General features: G+C 56.6%; 10 protein-coding genes across 10 annotated transcripts; 5 read left to right on the forward strand and 5 right to left on the reverse strand.

Moving 5' to 3' along the window:
* Window positions 1–15: 15 nt before the first annotated feature.
* BU26DRAFT_15816 (uncharacterized protein) lies at window positions 16–1,470 on the reverse strand. The gene is made up of 3 exons (XM_033820092.1): window positions 1,354–1,470; window positions 910–1,301; window positions 16–850 (listed from the first exon to the last, which is right to left on the reverse strand). Exons 1-3 carry the CDS (start codon window positions 1,432–1,434, stop codon window positions 172–174), a joined length of 1,152 nt encoding a protein of 383 aa, XP_033691172.1. The 5' UTR covers window positions 1,435–1,470; the 3' UTR covers window positions 16–171.
* A 1,470-nt stretch (window positions 1,471–2,940) lies between these two features.
* Window positions 2,941–4,648, forward strand: BU26DRAFT_15827 (DnaJ-domain-containing protein). Its single transcript, XM_033820095.1, has one exon. The coding sequence runs from the start codon at window positions 3,284–3,286 to the stop codon at window positions 4,382–4,384; it is 1,101 nt and encodes a 366-aa protein (XP_033691173.1). The 5' UTR covers window positions 2,941–3,283; the 3' UTR covers window positions 4,385–4,648.
* A 157-nt stretch (window positions 4,649–4,805) lies between these two features.
* Window positions 4,806–5,621, forward strand: BU26DRAFT_498882 (uncharacterized protein; the record flags this gene model as incomplete). The annotated part of the gene is made up of 1 exon (XM_033826369.1): window positions 4,806–5,621. The coding sequence occupies one exon, from the start codon at window positions 4,806–4,808 to the stop codon at window positions 5,619–5,621; it is 816 nt and encodes a 271-aa protein (XP_033691174.1).
* Window positions 5,622–6,641: 1,020 nt separating this feature from the next.
* Window positions 6,642–7,067, forward strand: BU26DRAFT_15833 (uncharacterized protein). Its single transcript, XM_033820096.1, has one exon. The coding sequence runs from the start codon at window positions 6,758–6,760 to the stop codon at window positions 7,031–7,033; it is 276 nt and encodes a 91-aa protein (XP_033691175.1). The 5' UTR covers window positions 6,642–6,757; the 3' UTR covers window positions 7,034–7,067.
* Window positions 7,068–7,101: 34 nt separating this feature from the next.
* BU26DRAFT_402334 (uncharacterized protein) lies at window positions 7,102–7,953 on the reverse strand (the record flags this gene model as incomplete). Its single annotated transcript, XM_033822815.1, has 2 exons — window positions 7,102–7,803; window positions 7,852–7,953. Coding segments are annotated over 2 exons (804 nt in total), but the record flags the coding sequence as incomplete, so codon positions are not given.
* A 347-nt stretch (window positions 7,954–8,300) lies between these two features.
* BU26DRAFT_513024 (ethanolamine-phosphate cytidylyltransferas-like protein) lies at window positions 8,301–10,277 on the reverse strand. The gene is made up of 5 exons (XM_033827529.1): window positions 10,077–10,277; window positions 9,909–10,017; window positions 9,744–9,861; window positions 8,824–9,694; window positions 8,301–8,773 (listed from the first exon to the last, which is right to left on the reverse strand). The coding sequence occupies exons 1-5, from the start codon at window positions 10,098–10,100 to the stop codon at window positions 8,405–8,407; spliced, it is 1,491 nt and encodes a 496-aa protein (XP_033691177.1). The 5' UTR covers window positions 10,101–10,277; the 3' UTR covers window positions 8,301–8,404.
* Window positions 10,278–10,331: 54 nt separating this feature from the next.
* Window positions 10,332–12,554, forward strand: BU26DRAFT_513025 (uncharacterized protein). The gene is made up of 2 exons (XM_033827530.1): window positions 10,332–11,477; window positions 11,569–12,554. Exons 1-2 carry the CDS (start codon window positions 10,705–10,707, stop codon window positions 12,308–12,310), a joined length of 1,515 nt encoding a protein of 504 aa, XP_033691178.1. The 5' UTR covers window positions 10,332–10,704; the 3' UTR covers window positions 12,311–12,554.
* Window positions 12,555–12,615: 61 nt separating this feature from the next.
* BU26DRAFT_472220 (N-acetyltransferase complex ARD1 subunit) lies at window positions 12,616–13,732 on the reverse strand (the record flags this gene model as incomplete). Its single annotated transcript, XM_033825417.1, has 2 exons — window positions 13,412–13,732; window positions 12,616–13,152 (listed from the first exon to the last, which is right to left on the reverse strand). Exons 1-2 carry the CDS (start codon window positions 13,550–13,552, stop codon window positions 12,616–12,618), a joined length of 678 nt encoding a protein of 225 aa, XP_033691179.1. The 5' UTR covers window positions 13,553–13,732.
* Window positions 13,733–13,899: 167 nt separating this feature from the next.
* On the reverse strand, window positions 13,900–16,920 carry BU26DRAFT_513027 (uncharacterized protein). Its single transcript, XM_033827531.1, has 4 exons — window positions 16,421–16,920; window positions 15,662–16,321; window positions 15,474–15,614; window positions 13,900–15,413 (listed from the first exon to the last, which is right to left on the reverse strand). The coding sequence occupies exons 1-4, from the start codon at window positions 16,478–16,480 to the stop codon at window positions 14,121–14,123; spliced, it is 2,154 nt and encodes a 717-aa protein (XP_033691180.1). The 5' UTR covers window positions 16,481–16,920; the 3' UTR covers window positions 13,900–14,120.
* Window positions 16,921–17,679: 759 nt separating this feature from the next.
* On the forward strand, window positions 17,680–19,864 carry BU26DRAFT_15901 (amino acid transporter-like protein). The gene is made up of 4 exons (XM_033820105.1): window positions 17,680–18,234; window positions 18,293–18,719; window positions 18,766–18,782; window positions 18,834–19,864. The coding sequence occupies exons 1-4, from the start codon at window positions 17,868–17,870 to the stop codon at window positions 19,640–19,642; spliced, it is 1,620 nt and encodes a 539-aa protein (XP_033691181.1). The 5' UTR covers window positions 17,680–17,867; the 3' UTR covers window positions 19,643–19,864.
* Window positions 19,865–19,901: the final 37 nt, after the last annotated feature.

Genomic DNA, 19,901 nt, shown 5'->3' on the forward strand with positions numbered 1-19,901 from the left:
TTTAGCAAATCATGCCATGATACCCCGAATACGCTGTCGCTGTCGGTGGGGAACGTGTCTCCACCTCGAAGGCAGAAGTAAATAGCCCTCCAAGCGTGTTTCATTATCTCAATGCATAAAGGAAAGCTCCACAATATCTCTCATTCCCTCTCCCGCTGATACAAAAGCGCGCTATTCCTCCACGGACGGCCGCCTCGACCCAAAGTTAAACTGCTGCAACATATTGATTTCGTCGCGCAGCTGCTCGGGCGTCATCTGATCACGCGTCATTCTATGCGCGGGCGACCGCACACTCGAGTAGAGATCGCTCGATGATGTTCTCGGCACGTGCAGCGGCGCTAGTCTGATACTGTTGTCTTCGTCGCTGTGGCGCTTCGAGTCGATGCTTTGCGAATATTCGCTGCTGCCGGTGGTAGTAGGTAGAGCGTAGGGATCAGGTGTATGTTTTGTTGGCTGCGGCTGCGGCTGCTGTTCCAGTTCGCGCTCCTCGCAATACGCGGCTTGCTTCGGTTCCAGGTCGTTCAATTGGATCGAGCCTCGCGAAGTAGCTTGCGTGCTCTTCCTTGAACCGCTGCGCAAGGTGAACGTGCTTCTGCGCGACACGCTACGCACGGTACTGCGCATAGTGGAGAACGGCGACGAGGCTTTGGACATTGCGCGCTTGAGCTTCTTGCCCTTCGCCTGGATGAGCTTGGGTAGGCAGAGGGAGCAGGCGACGATGAAGCCGAGCGAGACTTCGGCTTCGGTCCAGAGTCCGATGAAGAGGCCGTTGTGCGATACGTCGGCTTGGGAGATTACGGGGGCGATCATGGTGGTGAAGACGATGCGCATGGCGGATGCCGCGCATGCTCTGTGGCGTTTGTTAGTGACTAACTTGCGGCTGATGTAGTACGGGAGAGGACCACGTACAGTAATCCTGTCGCGAATAGCAAGGTGACGGCGATCTTTCGTCCGAGGGGCACGTTCAGCGTCCATAGGGAGGACGTGGGGAGGAGCAGGATGGCGATATCCGAGCCCATGTTGAACGCGCCTTGGCTGATGATTATGTGGTTCACGTCGTGGCACTTTCCGCCGGGTGTGAGCTTGTTCCAGATCGCCTCGCGGGGCTGGCAGTAGAACATAGTCCAGAACATGAAGACGGTGTAGAAGATGAAGCAGGAGGCAATCGTGATCCAGGCGCCGTACCACATTACCGCGTTCACGCTGCGGCTCGGTGCGAAGAGGCGCAAGTACTGGAGCAAGATGGCCATTTTCACGACGAAGCTGAGCGGACAGTAGATGATCTGCGCGACGTTTGCCCACTAATAGAGGTCAGCGGATCATGCAATGTGTTTGTGCGGGAAGACGCATTACGTAGAGCTGCCTGAACAATTGCTGGAGTGTAATCTGCCATTGATGCACTCCTGCTCCCCATTTGACCATGTAGTATCCCATAACAACTTCAACAATGATGAGGGGCTACGTGAACGTCAGTCTCGAGTACTGTTTTCATGGCTAGATTCCGAAAGGTCATACAAAAGCAAGGAAGATGAAATCTAACCAACGATCAGCTCCAGCTCAACATAAGGCAATGTCTATCACTTACAGTCCGCGACCTCGAACGACCTGACGATCGAAAGCTTCGTGTATATCCGAATGAGCAGAAACAGACCCGGAATGGCAATGCAAGTTATCGCCACGACCAGATACCATATCTGATCCGGCCCATCCAAGGTCATCGTCCTATCCGCCCCCGGCGGGATCTGATCCGCACTCAACGCCGGCATCGACAGCAAATACGCCATCGGATCGACGCCTGCAGGCAGGCTGCCCAAGACAGCGGCAGCACTCGGTGGGCTAACCACCGTATCTCCTTTCACAGGAGCCATGCGGTGGTAGAACTGCGCAAAATAACGATCGAATAATTAAGACTAAAGAAAAGTAGAAATGAAGTGCAACGCGAGCGCGAGTCAAGAACGGGAACGAGATGTGCACGAAGGAGCGAGCCATGTTGATCATAAGCTTGACGGGTATCGGACTTGCGACGCATCTCCCGTCACGGACCGCGCCTCGTGGGTGTCTGGAATAGCCCGAACGGGTAGCGTGAGATGAGCTGCACGCGCAAGGGAAATGGTCAAGATGGGATGACATGCAGACGGCCGTCATGGCCTGATGGCCCAGCCCAGGTCCGAGAACTGCCACGCCTCGCCGTGGACATGGAGACGACCAGCACTCGGTGTTGTGCGACCTGAATGGCCGGCCTGTTCCCTGCGTGTGCGAATGTAGAGTTGTGGTGTTCGGGCATGAAGGAAACGTGGTTTTTGGCTTGGGGTGGGGGCCGGGCGCTAGCGATGGGCATCAGATCTGACGATCCTATTGGTCCGGACTTCGATGGGACGATGTGGCTTGATCTCCGGTATTGGGCACGCGGTCTGCATTAAGTCTCGAATAGATGAGGGAACCCACGTGGTGTGAAGGTCGAAACTCCGGTTCGTGGAAGCGAGGGTCGAATTTTGGGTGTAGGCATAAACCTTATCCTAATATAGACCCAGGCGCACTTGTTAGAACGGTACGGAGCGCCGCAACAACATAATTAACTCCGTTCGAGATTCCATTTCTTCAATGAATCATTTTTGCATCCCACAGTCTCGCCATCGTATTTGTGGATAGATGCGCCACTCATTGTGGCGTAGGCGTGGAGCAATGCCTTATCCCCGATTGTAGAACCCCGGTGGGGCTCATCACGAGTCTATCTGTCATCTGATTCATCTCCGAGCTTAACACCAGTGACTTTCCTATTCATCTTTTACCCCATGTTGATAGAAGGATAGAATACGCGAGCCAGATGTGGGGAGTGAATTGGCAGATCACGTGATAAGTTCTTGGCAGCCCCGAAGGTTCCCAAACTTGGTTCGGTCGCCTTTGGGATCGCTAATTCTTACCGACCCGCATATCTGCAAGGCTTCACCCACACACAGATATCGGCCTCGCACGCCGCACACTGCCGCAATTTTCCAGCAGGTCTCTCAACCAGTCCATAATAAAGAAGATGAGCTCCCGACACAAAGGTATGCGGCACGAAAGGGATGCACATGGATAAGATCGCAGAAGCAGTTTCACTACCGCTCCGTCACTTTCACTGCTAGACCCTAGGGTCACGCTCGGATGACCCAAGGTCGCTCCTGCCTCTTCGCCACGGCCCGCCCAACGATTTCCAACTGACGTCTTCTGCCTGACCTAAAGTCTCTCTCCACATCCACTGCATCTCGGTCTTTCGCCATCCGCAGAACTGCCACCTTCGCCGATGGCGACTCACTACGACATTCTAGGCGTCGCGGTTTCCGCCGACGTCGCCGACATCAGGAAAGCCTACCACACTGTCGCTCTTGCCAACCACCCGGACAAGACGCACCACCTCCCGCCGGGCGAGCGGGCAGTACGTGAGAAAGCCTTCAAAGATGCGAACAACGCCTGGGAAGTCCTCAGCGAGCCACTGAAGCGGCAGGCCTACGACGCGGCATTGCGGAGGCCGAGGGGTTGGGGCACAATTCCGGACACCAGAGAACGTACACCGACACCCGCGCCTACTTTCTTCAAGACACGACGCGGTCGTAGGTATCGCGCACGCGCGCCTTCTCCGCCCAGTCCGCCATCATCTCCGCCGCCACTGCAATCGCGCAAAGTTCCTGCCTTCAGCTCATCCAGCGATATGAACAGTTTCGCCAGGGGACCATGGTTCCAGTGCCCAGTCTTCGACGACGGCAGCAGTACGACGGTCAACTACGCGAACTCCACCGGCTGGGCTTTCTCCATTGGGCTCTCGAAGAGGTTCGAGCTTATTGAGCCACCGCGACTCCCAGATCTGGGAAAAGATACGTCGACGACGATTGCGATTACGCTGAAAATGCGCCGCGGGACTCCAGGCGCTGCTAAGGCATTTACGAAGCAAGTCCAGGTCTGCATGGATAGGACGCCGAAAGCACGCGAAGTGGTGATGGCGTCTCTGCTGAAAGACGAGGGGGGCATCATCGAATTGACCATTACGTTCTCCCCGAGCGTCAACATCGAAGTTACTGTCTCGCCTTTCACAACTTCCCAGCCGTGGCGCTTGGCCTTCGATGCAGACCACACCAGTCTCGCGCCTGAGCAACGACAGTTCGCCGCCACAAACTTGATCTTCTATCCCAACTACCCCGCACACACAATGTCAGGCGGAGAGACGAGTACGACTACTCATGGATACGCCGCAGGAAGTCCGATGGCAGAGCTGGCTGAGCAATACCCTGGTATAGAAATCCTGATCACGTCCGACCACTACTACTGCCGCCGGGTCGAGGGAGAGAGGAAGATGTTCTGGCAGCTGGCCGCGATTGGGTACATTCCGAGTCATACGAGCATGGCATGAAGATGGTCTGGGTTTTGGAGTCAGAACTCGCTTGTCACGAGGATGGGACTTCACAGGAAAGGGTGAAATGGGATTTAGGTAATGAATCTTCGCTTCCATAATCCTGCCCCAGGGGTAAGACTGGACGTTCCTTGTACCCATAATACTCTGGCGATTTCTTGATGCGTGGCACACGATTCCCCTAATCCATTCGCCGACTTCATGTATTGTGCGGTTATAACGAACGATACTATCTCACAACACGAATGCACAGTTACTATGACCGTGCTCCTTCGCATTGTTCAACTCTTCAGCGTAGAGTATATAACAACCCCGTATTCAGCTTCCCAGTTGCCCATCTCCTCACCCGACGACCCGCTTAACACTTCCTTCCCCGGACATACACGCTCCAAACACGTCTCTGCACTCCATCTCAACCACAATGTCTTCCACCTCCCCACAACCCAACGACGGCTTCATCCCCTTCAAAACAAAAGCCTCCAAGAAGCCCCACCGCCGCCTCGAAAAAGCCCAAGCAGACCGAGCCATCCCCGCCCTCAAAACCGGCAGCATCCCCAACCTCAAGACCCTCGACCCAGACTCGATCAAGCAGCTGCTCTCAGGCCCCAGGGTAACCGTCTACTGCGACGGCAAAATCGCCCGATCCGCCGCCCCCAAGCGCGCCCTAATCGCCGCGATCCCCCGCGCAAACGCCTTCTTCACCGTCAACCCACTCGCCCCCGCCATCCACTTCGCCGGCGTCGACCGCGAGACGGGGTCCGAGATCCTGCGGGCGCTGGAGCGCGATCTCGGCCGGGGCGAACACAGCGTCGCGCTGCCGTTCGCCAAGTCCTTCACCCACGGCGTGCTGCTGTACCAGGCTGCGCTTGCGCTGGGACTGACCGCCTCCGCGGACCCCGTGCGCCGCTATCTCTATGCTACGGTGAGCAAGCGGCTGCTGGAGTACACGGAGCTTGACACTGCGCTGCTGCGGATCGGGCCTGAGGATGGCGTGTTCGGCCACATCGCGAACGTCCTCGCGCATCGGCGGTACAAGAAGATGATTCCGGACCCGGAGGACTTCGCGGTGTACTTGGACGGGTGGTCGGTGCTGAAGGAGAGGATGGCGGGGATTGATCGGGTGAACTCTGCGGTGAGGAAGGAGCGCAGGAAGGAGTTCTTTAGGCGGCAGGGGAAGGGGGAGAAGGCGGGGGAGAAGAAGGCGCAGAAGACTGTTGTGGTTGGGCGTCGGTGTTAGATGGGATGGAGTGCCTGGCCCTTGGAACGGACATTTATATTGTATGCGCGGAACACTTGAGCTGGGGAGAGAAGCCCAGCGATTGGAAAATATAATCTGACTTGCTTGAGGAAAATAAAAATAGCTTCCTATATGCTCCCACGGGATGTGAAACAACTCCCGATCTTTAACATCGTACCCTTTATAGTACCCACCACGTACTCCGATTCTCTAATGTGGCTAAGAATGAAAGTTGGAAAACGTATACTACCCAGAAAATAATCTTCCCATGTTCTATCCATCCCCATACTCTCCTCTCGCGCCAATCCATCAATCCATCCACCCTACTCCTACCCGCCAAACCCATGCCCAAACTACTCCCAGCCCGCTATCTATCCACATGCACCCTCTCAACCCACTAGACCTCGTTCACAGCAATCCAATCCGGTAAAGAATAGAAAAGTTAGAAGAAACAGGAAAGTAGGACGCACTCACTATTCCTTACCTACACATAACCTCCTACTCCACCAACCAGCGAACCGTCCACATCCTTCCAGAAAAAGATTCTACCTTGTGCTAGTTAGTCATTCCATCAGATTAACCCTCCCCTGATTCCCGCTCCTCCTCCACGCAACGCGCGCCATCCAGCGAGAGCCAGAATCTCGCAAACGCCAAACCCTTCACCCCATCCCACCTCTTAACCCCCTTTCTCCCTCCCCAAACTAAATCCCCTACATCTAAACTCCCTAACATGACCAACCTCACTACCGACTTCTCAAACCTGATGCTCGGGCCTGACGCCCCCGCCCCAGCCCAGACTACATGCTACGCAGTCCTGCGCTCCTCCTCAACTCCAGCCCAACTCCATGGAGGCCCACCCATGCAACTGCGCGGCAACGTCGCCGCGGTATTCATGGACGAGTAGAGAGCGCGAGAAGTGCTAGAAAAGTGGATAAGCTCAAGCCAGACATCCTGTCCGCTGGGGAATAGGGAGGCCGTGCTAGCGAATGGGGGGGAGCCTGTTCTTGCGATGACGTATACGGGTCCGGATGGGACGATGTGGGTTGAGAGGGTGGAGTTCGTTGGGTGATTGGGGTGGTTTTGGATGATGGTGGGTAGTATGTTGAGTAGGGAGATGAGGCTCGTTGGTAGGTGGTATGGTTTGCTTAGAAGGGAGATGTGTGCTGCGTGGATCCGCGTGGGTTAGACGGCATCTCGTGGCAGTTCCTTTATTTTCCTCTAGCTCTGGCATTTTATTCATGTCCGTTTTTCTCTCGTTGTCCGTCGAGATCCATGGAATTCCGTGGCTATGCGCAAATATCAGTCCCCCTTACAGGATAATGCCCCTACCCGCCTTTCCGTGGTCTGCCTCCTCGTATCGCCTTCCTCAAACTCTTATTCAATTGCCATGGGTAAATACGTGGATAGACTGAGATGTGGAGCGCAAACCGATCCAGGGAATGTATATTGAACCTGAAAGCCGTTGGCCATACGAGCGATCTCAGTCGTCTTCTTGCACCTTCTGAACCCTGAATACTTGCTCCCCAAACGCGTTTTTGAACTCGGGCACACTCTTTCTGCTCATCCACACCGTAAGCACAGGGATCTTCCTGCTCTTCACCCCCTCCTTCTCGCCGCCACTCTCTACCCGCCGCGTCTCGAACCCTTCATCCTCAACCGCGTTACCTACGTTCTCTCCCTCGTTCCCTCCAGCCCGCGCACCATCATTCCTACCCTCCCTCTTCCCCTCAACCGTCCGACTCGCGAGACACGTATACAAATACCACGTCTCCACCACGCCTCCTCCCTCCTCCTCCCCACCCGGCGCAACAATCCTCCTCACCAACTCCACAATCCCCACCAATTTCGTCGTCGCTTCTCCCTGCGCCGACACCGCAATGACCGCGCTATCCTTGCCTAACGCTTCCGGTATCTCAACCGCCGAACCAGGTATCCGCTCGTATCCAAGATACGCCTTAAGCCGATTAACTCCAGCCTTGACATTCTGATTCCGCGTAAAAACAACCGGCACGCAGTTGCGCTCCCAGCACTCCCTCCCCCCGAGCTTCCCTTCCACCATCTTCAGCAGCTCAGGCGGGAGAAGCATCCACGGCTTATACAGCGGTGCGAGATCGGTCTTCGGCGCGGCCTGCGCAGCACCATTCCCGCCATCCTCCGTCTTCCGCTTTTTCCTCGCCCTCTCCTCGCTCCCGCTTTGTCTTCTATCGCCCTGCTTCCCCTCCTTAGCCACGGGCTTCCCGTCCCCCGGAGCGCCCGCAGTATGCTCGCTCCCGCCCCCAATCATCGGCAGCGTCGGCCCGTCGCTCGAGTACGGCGCGGGCGTCGCGATCGCAATTGCAATGGTGGTATCGCCGGCCTCTCCTGCAGAAGAAGCGGTCGCTGGAGCGGAGGTCATCGTCGCGACATCAGTGGGGCGTTCGTGGTTACGAGTTCGAAGTAGCGAGTCGCGGGACGAATTCGCGGTAGCTTGAGGGGTTGTAGCGGGCTGTAGCTGTGGGGAGAGATGGGCAGCTCGGAAGTGGCCAGGAGTTGGGTTACGGTTCGGAGAGAGTATTACGAGCTTGACGCGCCAAGATTTCGAGGTTGTGCGGAGTTAAGTGGGCGCTAGTGTAATCGCCGAATCACATGTCACGAGCAGGCCAGGGGTTTGAGGACGGGTGCGCATCCAGGAAGCAGTCTCTAAGGCCTCTTGATTGTTGAATATCGAAGATTCTGCATGCAAGCAAGTCGTTCTAGTAAGCCATTCATGCTATAACAATCCCACTACTACGAAAAACAGCGTCCTACAGCCCAAACTGCCCCTCAACCTCCCTCTTCCTCCTCTCCCTTTCAGCCTCCCTCTCCAGCTCCTGCCTCCGCTTCTCGGCCTCCTCCGTAACGCCCTTCTCGCCCTTCAACTTCTGCCTCTCCTCGTACATTGCTCTTCCCTTCATGATCCTATCTACTATCTCTCCGGCATTAACGTCTTGGTAGTTGTGGTTGGCAACTTCGCGGTAGATGTTGAGGGCTTTCGCGGAGGCGTAAGGGTCGTATGTGAGCGGCATGAAATTGGTGACGCCGTGGTAGACGGATGATGGGGTGCCGTAAGGGAGCGTCAAGAGGAAGGCTTTCGAGAGCGAGAAGGGGGAGCCGAAGACGACGGCGTGGATGTACTGAGGGCGGTTAAATGGGAGTAAAGGAAGCAAACGGGGAGGGGAATTACCTTGCATTGCAGGACGCAGAGCCCGCGCTCGAAGATGTTCATGATGGGGTAGTTGATGCCCTTCCAGTGGTTTATTACTTCGTCGTCGTGGATCCCCGCGACCAGGAACACAGGCCCATAGTCTCCGCCAGTCTTTTCTACTCGCTCTCCCTTGGCTTCTTCAGTGTACCATCCCCTCTCCTTTGCGGCGCTCTCTTCAGCATCGATGACCAGCCGGAGAAATTCGATATGGCCCGAAGAAAACAGGTCCCATCCTCCATCGGCATAGACAACTGCTTGCCCCGGCTTGACCCCCTTGCCCTCTACCAGCTGCTGAAACTTGCCCTTCTCTTCCTTTACAGAGCTATGGTGATGATGATGCTGATGAGTTGAGTTGGCCGATTCCTGGCGACCGGGTGCGCTCGGCCGTCGTTCGCTAGACGAGCTCTGCGTGGTCCGCCGGAGCTTCGCAGGCTTCGATGCATGCCAGTACCACACGTCGCAGCCCGGAGCAAGACCTGTTGCGTCTGTCGCGTAGTCCTTTATCCGCTGCAGCATAGCTGATCCTGTCTCTTTGCGCTCGTCCTCTCCACCAGGCCCCTCCTCGCCTGCCAACCTCTTCTCTAGCGATTGTATAAAGTGCGTCTTCGTGCATAGCAGCATGCGCCCGACGAGGTCGGTTGTTGATATGCCTGGTGTTCGCTTCACGACCTTGAACCTCCCTGCGGCTTTCACGTAGCGATAGCAGTCCTGCCCGCTGCTGTCCGAGGTGATGTCGTCTCCGTGAACCACGAACCAACACCCGTAGTGTGATATCCATGGCAGCGAGGTGACGTACGGCGCTTTCGGTATCGCTCGCGTTGCCCAGCGACAGGCCTCGACTGCCATTACACTATTTCGTATCAGCATCCGTGGTTCTTCCTCGTGGGGGTACAGCGCACCGCTCGTCCAGGCGCATCACCGTCGGGCCCTTATTCTCGAGGATCGCTTCGTCCGAATGCACACCGACGAGCAGCTCCGTGCCTAGCTGGCGCGCCTGCAGCATGGCGCCGGCATGGCCTAGTAACTCTCAGATACGTGCGCCGATGCGAAATCGCGAAGCATACCGTGGTGGCTAAAGTCGAAGCACCCGTCGACCCAGATGCGGCTTTTGTCAATGGCGACATCCTCCTGCGGGCCGACCGGCCACTGCCCTGAAGAGGGAATCCATTCTCCCTGTAGCGCGCTGTCAGATGTTGCAGTGAGAGTGCCGAGCGCGCGTTCTATCACGGTACCTTTGCGCTCTGTCTACGGATCATGATGGTGGGGCTGCGGGGTTTCCGGCGGTCGAGCTGACGCAAGTACGAATGGTTGCAAGTATGAATGGGAGGGATGTCGTTGGATAGGCCAAGCTGTCGCGACTCAAGAGGCGGAGAAGCGAGAAGCGCGGCCGTCCAACCGTCGCACGTGGCTGGCGAGGTCTTGGACGAGTGGTGAACGGGCAAGCCATGGTGACGCGCGGGGTCAGGCGCCGTCCACAGAGGGCCAGCGAAGCTAGATTTAAATCGGTTCCTGCGTCGAGCCGGGATTACGGAGAGCCACTGGCGTAGCAGGCACTCGCGCGCGCTTTGCTTTTGGGAACGCCGGACGACGTTATCGCGCTGGGGGGGCGCTCAAAATCTCAGGCTGGCCCAGCTCGAGTCGCGGCTATATCGACGCTCCTATACCCAAGCCATTACATGGACCGCGCGCACCGCATCGCAACTTCGTCCGAAAGCACTCCCGCAGCTAACTCAGACTCTGCAGACTGCTTCGGAAGCCAGCGATGCCGTGCTGGTGCCAGTCCTGCGGCCATCCCTTGATGAGACAACCATCCCCCCTGATCGCTCGGTAAAGCCAAAAGTTGGGGACACGGCAAGCACCATGTCGGACGAAGACTACTCCACATCCACCGCCTCCACCAGCACCGCCAGCATCTTCTCCCGCCGCCCCTCCTTCTTCGGCGGAAAGCACAAGGCGCCCAAGTCCACGACCCCGACTCCCGTCCCGCCCCTCTCGCGGACCACGACCCCGCCCACCATCAATCTCGAGCCCGTGTCCAACGTCGCCGGCCTCATCCCCAACCAATACGAATTCCCTCCGAAAGTGCTCACCACGCCGCCGCGCCGCAGACACGCCTCGCGACACAGCATTTCATCTACCATCGGCGACTTCGGCGCCCAATTGCACCGCAGCCGCAGCGCCAGCCTGCGCACTAACGACTCAGGCGGCACCTCCTCGCAGTCCTCGCATAAGAGGACCCCCTCGGCCAACCTGGCGTCGCTCTCCTTCTCCCCGGAGAAGAACCACACCAATGCCGCCCCGGCGCCCTCGAGGCCCGCCCTCTCCATCTCCACCTTCACGCGGAACAAGAACGTGCGGCCCAGCCACAGCAGACAGGGGTATGAGAGGGAGCCGTCGAGCGCCGTCGACAACCCGAAGACGCCGTTTGGCATGGCCGTCCCGCTGAGATACCCGCCGTCGCAGAAGGAGCTGCAGCAGGCGCGGCGACAGGAGGTGGCCGCTTATGGCGGAGGGGGACTGGGGCCAGCAGCGCCGATAGCCCTACCGAGCGGCGCGAACCCGAACATCATATTCCAGCACATACAGGAGATGGCATCCAAGCGAATATCAACACTAGACTATCTGCGGAAATCGTGAGTCTCACGCTCCTACATGGACGATTCCCATCAGCGTTTCTCAGGGTCCAGTGTCACATGCAAATGTCCCGCACTAACACCCCGACAGACACGAAGGCCGCATATACTGGTTCAACACGCTGCTCTTCGCCAAAGCCGACCTCACGCGCCTCCCGTCCTTCACGCCGCGCAACCTCGCCCGCCGCGCAACCCACTACCTCCTGCTCGGCTTCTCGCTGCCCACCATCCTCGACCTCAACTCCTCCTCGCCGACCGACTACCTCAAAGCGCTGAACGCCCTGCTCCTCGAATTCGAGCAATACCAGTCCATCCACCCGGCCGACGGCAGCGCGCCGTCGTCGCTGGGGCGGGGCCGCATACCGCAGATGTTCAAGCGGGTCAACGTGGGCGGCAAGGGCCGCCGGAGCAGCTCCGCCGCGAACGACTTCCCGTCGCTCACGCCGCAGAACTCGTTCAACGAGCCGTCGTCCGCCGTCGACTCGCCGCCCACGGACGACATGCACCACCTGCTGCCCAACGAGACGTACTCGTACCTGCAGACGCCGTCGCTGCCCTTCGACCCGGACTTCTTCAGCACCTTCGCCACGCTGTGCGACGTACTCATCGACTGCTACACTAAGATCTTGTCGCTGCTGAGCACGCCGGAGAGCATCGTGCACGCGGGCGGCGGCGTCCCGAGTACCGTGGGCGATCTCTTCAACAAGGCGGATGCGCGGGTGCGGAAGATTATTCTGGCGGGCGTGGTGCGCGAGTTTGAGGAGAGTTGTAGGCAGGGGGTGAGAGCGGAGGTGGGAGGTGTGGGGAAGGTGGTTTTGGGCGGGTTGATGTAGATGGTTACTATAGCTCGGTGGAGAAGGGTAGAGGCGAGGGTGAACAGGTGATGAAGGTTACGAGATTATGATATCCAAGAAGGCCGCATGGGAAGGAGGAATAGCATAGATCAAGGCGTTTTGATTTTCGGGGGATATTTTTCGGCCGGGACCGCATGGTTGGGGGCATTTTGCTGCATTTTTTGTCTATTGGAATACCTACAGTATCGTTTTAATTGAATGCAAGGCTGCAAATGTTCTATCACACCTCATACCGCCAGAGCGAGAAAAGCCCGGTCAGTACTGACACCTTTCTATCCCAGCCCCTATCCCCTCGCCTCATTCCTCTCCACCAGATCCCCCACCCCCAACTGCCTCCCAACCCTAACCCTCTTCTTCCTCTTCCCCCCCTCCCTCCTCCCCTCACTCCCCACAGCCTCCCCCTCATCCCTGCCCTCCCCCACATCCAGCATCTCCTCATCACTCTCCCCCTCGAGCCTTATCTCCGCCTTCAACTCCCCCAGATCCATGCGCATGCTATACGCATCCTCGCCATCGGCATAGTACTTGCTCTCGATCTTGTCCACGCGGAACCCCAGCGTGTCGCGGTACAGGTGCAGCGCAGCGGTGTTGCTGACGCGCACGTGCAACGAGACGTAGTGCGCGGCGAAGGTCTCGGCCATGGCGCGCTGCGACTGGCGCATTAGTTTCTCCGCGAGGCCCAGGCGGCGGTGCGTCCGCATTACGCTGAGCGAGGTTATGTGGCCGTGCGGGATGCCGTCGGTGGGCTCTTCTTCCATTTTGGCGAGCACGTAGCCGACGATTTTGGGGGGGGTGTAGGGTGTTGTGGGGGGGCGGGAGACCTGGGGGAGGTTAGCTGTTCTGTCGGAATGAGGATGTTCGGAGATTGGTTTCCCGTGGGGAGTTGGGAATGAGGGGGTTTAAGAGGGCTTGGGGTGGGAGGAGAGGGTGGTGTTTGGAAAGGTCACGTGTACCATCCATCCCAGACTCACGTCCCAGACTCACGTCCCAGCTCTTTCTCCATGCTCTCCCATCCCTCATCCCTCTACGGACCGCACGCCAACAAACTCCCAACACATCAACGAAACGCAAAACACTCACATCGACCGCCACATAGCTCAACTGCGGCCAACTCATCGCATGGTACAAATAGTACTTGCAGAAGTAGTTCTCAGGCAGATTCGTAATATTCGCGAGCTGCACGTGCGGAATGTCGTCGGGTCTGAGCACGCGGATGTCCATCTTGGCCGGTTGCGGCGCCGAAATATTCCTTCCCTTCTCTTCTTTTGATGGGGTTGCTTAGCGGAGAAGATCTGTGGAGTGATTGAGAGGGTAGTTGAGGATTTGCGGTATGAGTATGTGACGGGGTTTGAGTGTTTGGTGGAGTGTGAGGTGGGATTTGTGAGAGTGCTGAAGGGCGACAATTGGGTTGGTGTTGAGGGAGGAAAAGTGGAGTGGCTCGTGCGGGTGGGTTATGTCAGCGGGTTTTGGCCAATCAGGAGAGGGGCGGGTGCTGCACGAGCAAGACGGTGTGTTTTAATATCCTGGGCGAATCGAGTAAAATTGAGTAAAGAGATTCACCGGCGGGTGTCGATAGAGAGTTTTCCCTAGGCTTGGAGCAGCCCGGGTCCAGCAGGGTAGACCATTCGCATGGGTAAATTCGAACTCGACGGACCTCTACATGCAAGAAGGCATTTCATATCGAAGCCAACTGGCGCCAGACGCGGGCAACTCCATATCCAACCGTACAATTCTGCACTCCCCATCACAGAGAATAGATCAGGTATTGAATGCTCCTCTTCCTTCCCGTCTATCGCCCCAAAATTTCCTGTAGTTGCGCCTTAACCGTCTCAAGATATCCCTCTGTAGCTGGCACTCCAATCGCCTTCCTAATCCCCAACTCTGTACCAATGTAATACTCAAGGCGATTAATCCATTCCCTCCTCGCTGCTACGTCAATGCTCGCCGGCTCCGCGATAGTGTATCCAGGGTTGGGATGGTCGACCGGGCCGTCGAATGGATGATATGGTGAGCTATCGAAGACGTGCTTCTTTCGAACGGAGGCATAGTCTTCGGTGGCAAAAATTCTCTGTTCCGCTCTAGCTGGTGGAGGGGTAGGTATGTTGGGTTCGGGAGGGGCCACTTGGATCGGCGGCAATGCGGGGAAGTCGTTCATTTGGGGAAGAGTGACTGGCGCGTTGTGGTAAAGTGAAGACATATTTTGCTCCGGCATCCTGAACATTGCTGGAGAGGGCACTGGCTGGCTGTGGAACTGAGAACGCGAGACACTCGGCACGTCGCTCAGCAAGTCCTGTGGGCCAGAGTCGGGCACCAAGCCAGTCTTGAGCACCGCGTCCATGATCCCAAGCGGCCATAATAGTGTGTAGCCCCTCATGCCTGCGGGGTCTTGGGTCGATTTTCCGTATATCGCAACTGTGAAATGGCTGATCACAGCCGAGCAGGCCTTCTCAATGATATTGACGAGGTGGTTTGTCGCAAACGTATGGTGAATCCGCAAGCCAACATTGCCCAAAAGCGCCGAAGCCGGCTGCTTCGGTATCCCGGACAGCTCACCTGGGGGCCAACCAAAATTTCGGGGTGCGGCTGTCGGCTCTGGCTCAGGCAGGTTAAGCATCCAATTCAGCATCTCCAAAAGATCCCGAAGAAGGAAGACGCGACTTGTCCGATAGTACATCCAGATCCAGCATCTCTTAAGATGACTATATGTGTGTATCTCTGCGGGCGCACCTCTGCTTCCTAGGATTAGATTTCGCCAGATCGGCTCGTATGTAGCCCGGGCATCAGGCGTGTTTCGCTCGACCTGATACAGCCAAAATCGCGGAAGTGCGCTTTCCCACGCCTGGAATTCCGCATCCAAATCTAGCGCGTTTTGTACCAGTTCCTGTAAGTCATGACGACTAGCAGGTAGAATGGCGTTCTGTTTGACTTGAAGCCAGTCGGCGTGTACATGAGCCTCGCTATGTATTAGCCGAAGGAGATTGACGCTGGAGGGGTGGTACATGTGCGGCAAAGGCTGCTTAGCGGCTATAATATTGCGAATGGGAATAGACGGGGCCTTTCCTGCATGCAGGTTGCCGATAAGCTGCCATGTGGGATTAGCGGCGGAGATGGACTAACAAAGAGCGTGATCGGCTATGCTTACCATTTGTCCAAAGGCTACGTCGTACAGGCCAGCTGATATGCGATTTGTGTAGACCTGGTCGATGGAGCGCAGTTCTAGAAGAGCATTCGCTCCCCAAATGTGCGTAATATAGGAACCAGTGTGTGAAGGCATAGTTAGGTTCTACATAGAGGTTAGCGGATGTGGAATGGCCTATCGCTTAACCATACCTCGTACACGCCCATCAGGTAGACGGCGCACAGCGTTTCGTCTAAGGGTGCCTCCCTCTCATTGGCGATGGATTTCTGGAGCAGCCTGATACCCTTTCCGATGTATTCATCGGCCAGGATCTGAGCTTGCGGAGCGTTGCACCTGGCGGCAAAGTTGGAGTAAGAAACGGCGTCAACAACGGTTGCTAGACATGAACCTTCAGCAGCTCCTTGGTATAGATGAGGAATGAAGTCCCACACAGCATCTGAAGGCTCTTCGGGAGCTCTGCTGGGGGTTTCGAAATGTACGAAGTCGTAAAGGAACCGCTCGTAGGCAAGGCGTCTCAAGTCTGGTTGAATAGTAGGGCTAATGGAGAGCTCATTAAAGTTGAAATCAAGCGCCGAACCCTGTAGAGCAGGCGCTGGGTCTTTCAGACTCTGTTCGGTAGAGGGAGGCTTTCGAGCATTCGGAGGTGACGAGTGATCGCTTGGTGTCTCGCGACTTGTGTCGCTCTCGCCCTGAGCTCTCTGGTGTGATTTAGATCGCTTCCTCCACGAATCCTCGGCTTTCTGCGCGGCATTCGCTGTCTCGTTTCGGAAAAGAAGAGCCGCCTGGTCGCGGTAGCTGCAATCGTGTCCTAATTTGGCGCAGCGATTGCAAATTGGCTTGGCTTCGTCGCACTGTTGTCCGAGGTTAGAAAGGACGTCTGAGCAGTTTGAGAGCGATATCCCAAACGAGGCAAGATGAAAGGAGATAGCCAGTCTAGAATTGCAACCCACCTTGACCTTCCGAGATCTGCAGGTCTCGCAGCCTTTGCTAGGCCGTCCACGGTACGACATGGCGGTGGTCCGAGGTAGGAAATGGCCTCAATCAGAAGACAGCCATGTAGGTTCTGAACGACAAGGCTAGAGTGAAATTGAGGACCTAGACAGGATGGATGTTGCACGCAAGCCGAGCATCCTTCTCATGTTATTCTCCAGAATGATGGCAAGAGGCTGACAGCTGAGGATGTTGCGAGCGGCTGTGCTGCTCACATCGGATTCGGCTTAGAACAGGCGTCCTCAGCGGGCCTGCGTCCAACACGTCGCCTTTGGGGCGTAGACTTCCGGCGTCTTGGATGATTGCGAAGCTTGAGCAGGCTAAGCATTGTCGACAGGGCGATCGGCGTCGGCTCAGCCACGGATCGGTGCTGTTTATTGGGCATCTCCTCGCACGACGGCTGGATGAGGCTGTTTCAGCTCGCTGCGAATTGGCGGTATCGGGGCACCCCGCAAGCTACGTCGTCCGAATCAGCGAGCGATGTTCAGTCAGCTCTCGCATCTCTCGGAACGGTGGGCTCGCTTATCGGGCCAATCAGTGCCGACTCTGTGCCACGCTGCTGACTACGCAACAGCGCTAACTTCGGACGTCGCGATACTTGCCACACCAGCCATTCAACTCTCTCAGCTGGCCGAAGCCTGTGGCTCTCTGCGCTGGGACGCAACAAGGTCCCGTGGTCATTGGCTGTCGTGGTTAGCATGTCGTCTGCATTACTCCCGGGGATAAGGCCATAGGGGAATAGGGTTTAGCAGGAGCAACAGGATGAGGTCACAATCCTTCTGCTCTTGTAGAAATAATATTCTTACATCTGCTAACACACTCCCCTAGCTCGCAGCCTTCTGTAGAGCGTATTACCGCCCGCGCGAAGAGCCAACTCCATTCGAGAATCGGCGAGTCGAGGTACGCGTTTCTGAATGCCTCGAGGCCGCATCGTCTGTTGGGCGTGCAAGATGCCGCTTCCCAAAACAAAGTCACATGACCGCGCCGAAACGACCTGGGAGCCAGCTTCTGTTTGAAGTCTTTCCTGCATCTCCCGTTCTTTGCAGGTTGCTGCAGCTTCGCTGCTAGGATGCCGGGAAGCGACACCACTCGGCTTTCGCTGGATAAATTACTTTACGCCCCGGAGGAAAAGCGCATGCTTATCAGCCCTACGATCGGCATTGTATTTGAGGATGGCGCGCACGGATTCACCGTCGGTCCTTGAGAACTTCACTTGTACTTTCTTCCCCCAACGATGCTTCCTTCCCTAGACCGCCCAAATCGCGACTTCCCAGTCTAGACGATATTCTTGGCAAACATTGTGCCTTCATCTTCACCATCCCCAACGAAAACAGTGGACCTCACCCGCACAAAACCACCAATCGACTTTCCTTTACTTCCTCCCACCAACCATACACCTCAGTCACCATGAGTGCCAGCAACCACTCGCGCTCCTCCACGGCGGTCGCCCAGTCGGACGGTAAGGCGACGATGGTCGAAGAGCCCATGGAGGACGCCGCGCTCTCGCTGTACAACAATCAGCCCCACGATGTCACGGAGATGTCGCGCCTGGGCAAGAGGCAGGAGTTCAAGAGGAATTTTGGATACCTGAGCACGCTGGGGTTCGTCAGCATCTACATGGCGACGTGGGAGTATGTGCTCGTGAGCCTCAGCGCCGGATTCTCGAATGGAGGTCTAGCGGGTCTATTCTGGACGTTTCTCGGGACGGTGATTTGCTATGCGACGATCGTGATGAGTTTGGCCGAGATGGAGAGTATGGCGCCGACTTCTGGAGGTGAGTTAATTCTGCGCTTTCCATTCCCGTTGCGGCCTGGAATGCTGAGAGCTCATAGGTCAGTATCATTGGACGAGCGAGTTCGCACCTCCCCGATACCAGAAATTCCTCTCATACGCATCGGGCTGGATGTCCTCGCTCGGATGGATCGCCAGCGTCTCCAGCGGCGCGTTCGTCGTTGCAACCCTCATCCAAGCAATGCTGGATGTACTCAAAGTGGACTTCACTTTCAAGAACTGGCAGTATACGCTCGTTATGCTCGCCTTCTTGGCCCTCTGCATCTGCTTCAATAGCTGGGGTGCGAGGACTTTGCCGGGACTACAGACCAGCAGCTTGTTTGCGCACTTCATTGGATGGGGTCTTACTATCGTGGCTATAGTGGCTGCGTGCCCTAAGAATAATCCGAAGGAGGTATTTGTGCACGTTGTGAGTCAAAGTGGGTGGGAGAATGTGGGAGTGGCGTGCTTGATCAGTCAGGTCAGCGTGTAAGTCTCTAGTCTCTCACCTCGCGAACCTGCTAACACTTCGCAGTATATACTGCAACCTAGGTCAGTCTTACCACCCGTAGTGCTTCACACCTCGACTAACATCAGATACAGGATCCGATTCCATAGTCCACATCAGCGAAGAAGTTCCCAATGCCTCCATCGTCGTCCCCCGCTGCATGTTCTGGTCCTACATCTTCAACACCATCCTCGGCATCGCCATGCTCATCGCCATGCTCTACGGCATCGGCCCTCTCGACGCCGCCATTGTCGCCGACGCGCCCTACATCGTGCTCTTCGCGAACACCGGCCTCATCCCCTTGGCCTTCGTCCTCGTCTTCGTCCTCTTCATCCTCATATTCATCGGCAACGTCACCGCACTCGCGACTGCCACGCGCGAAGTCTGGGCGTTTGCGCGGGATAAAGGGTTCCCGCGCAGTCGATGGATCGCCCACATGGACCACGAGAAGAATGTCCCGACGAACGCGGTGTATCTGACGAGCGTGCTAGCGGGAGTCCTATGCTTCGTTAATATAGGAAGTACCATGGCGTTCGAAATTATCGTCTCGCTCACCCTTCTCGGCATTCTGTCCACGTACAAGCTCTCCATCGGGTGCTTGATCTACCGGCGCCTGACAGACCCTGGCTCGCTCCCTCCCGCCCGCTGGTCGCTCGGCCGCTTCGGTCTACCGATCAACATCTTCGCATTTCTGTATTCAGGCTTCGTCATGGTGTTTGCCTGTTTCCCGGCGGAGAAGCCGGTCACGTTGGGGAACGCAAACTGGGCGCCGCTGGTTTGGGTGGGGGTTATCGTTGTTGCGGGCGTGGCCTATGGCGTGCACGGACAGAAGCACTATACGCCGCCGGCAGACTTTGTGCTCGGTCGTAGGAAGCCAGGCCAGGGTCTGCAGGGTGTGGATTGAGCGAGTGGAGGGGAGTGTGGACTGGGAAGTCTGATGGGAGGGGATTCGGACACGGTCGTATAGCACGATGCTGGGGGAAGGAATGAGAACTGCGTAATGATGAGGCGGGGCTGATGGGTGAGTATGGCCATAAAAAACATATTAGGGAGCGTCAGACATATTATACTCATAGATCAAGATGGATCTAAGTCCGTTGCTCAAAGAAATAAAGCCTTACATCGTTAAAGGTCTCACAGAAATGTTCTGGAACCTTGGTGGC

Source organism: Trematosphaeria pertusa (genome assembly GCF_010094035.1).
Source record: "Trematosphaeria pertusa strain CBS 122368 unplaced genomic scaffold BU26scaffold_1, whole genome shotgun sequence".
Classification (NCBI taxonomy): Eukaryota; Fungi; Ascomycota; class Dothideomycetes; order Pleosporales; family Trematosphaeriaceae; genus Trematosphaeria; species Trematosphaeria pertusa.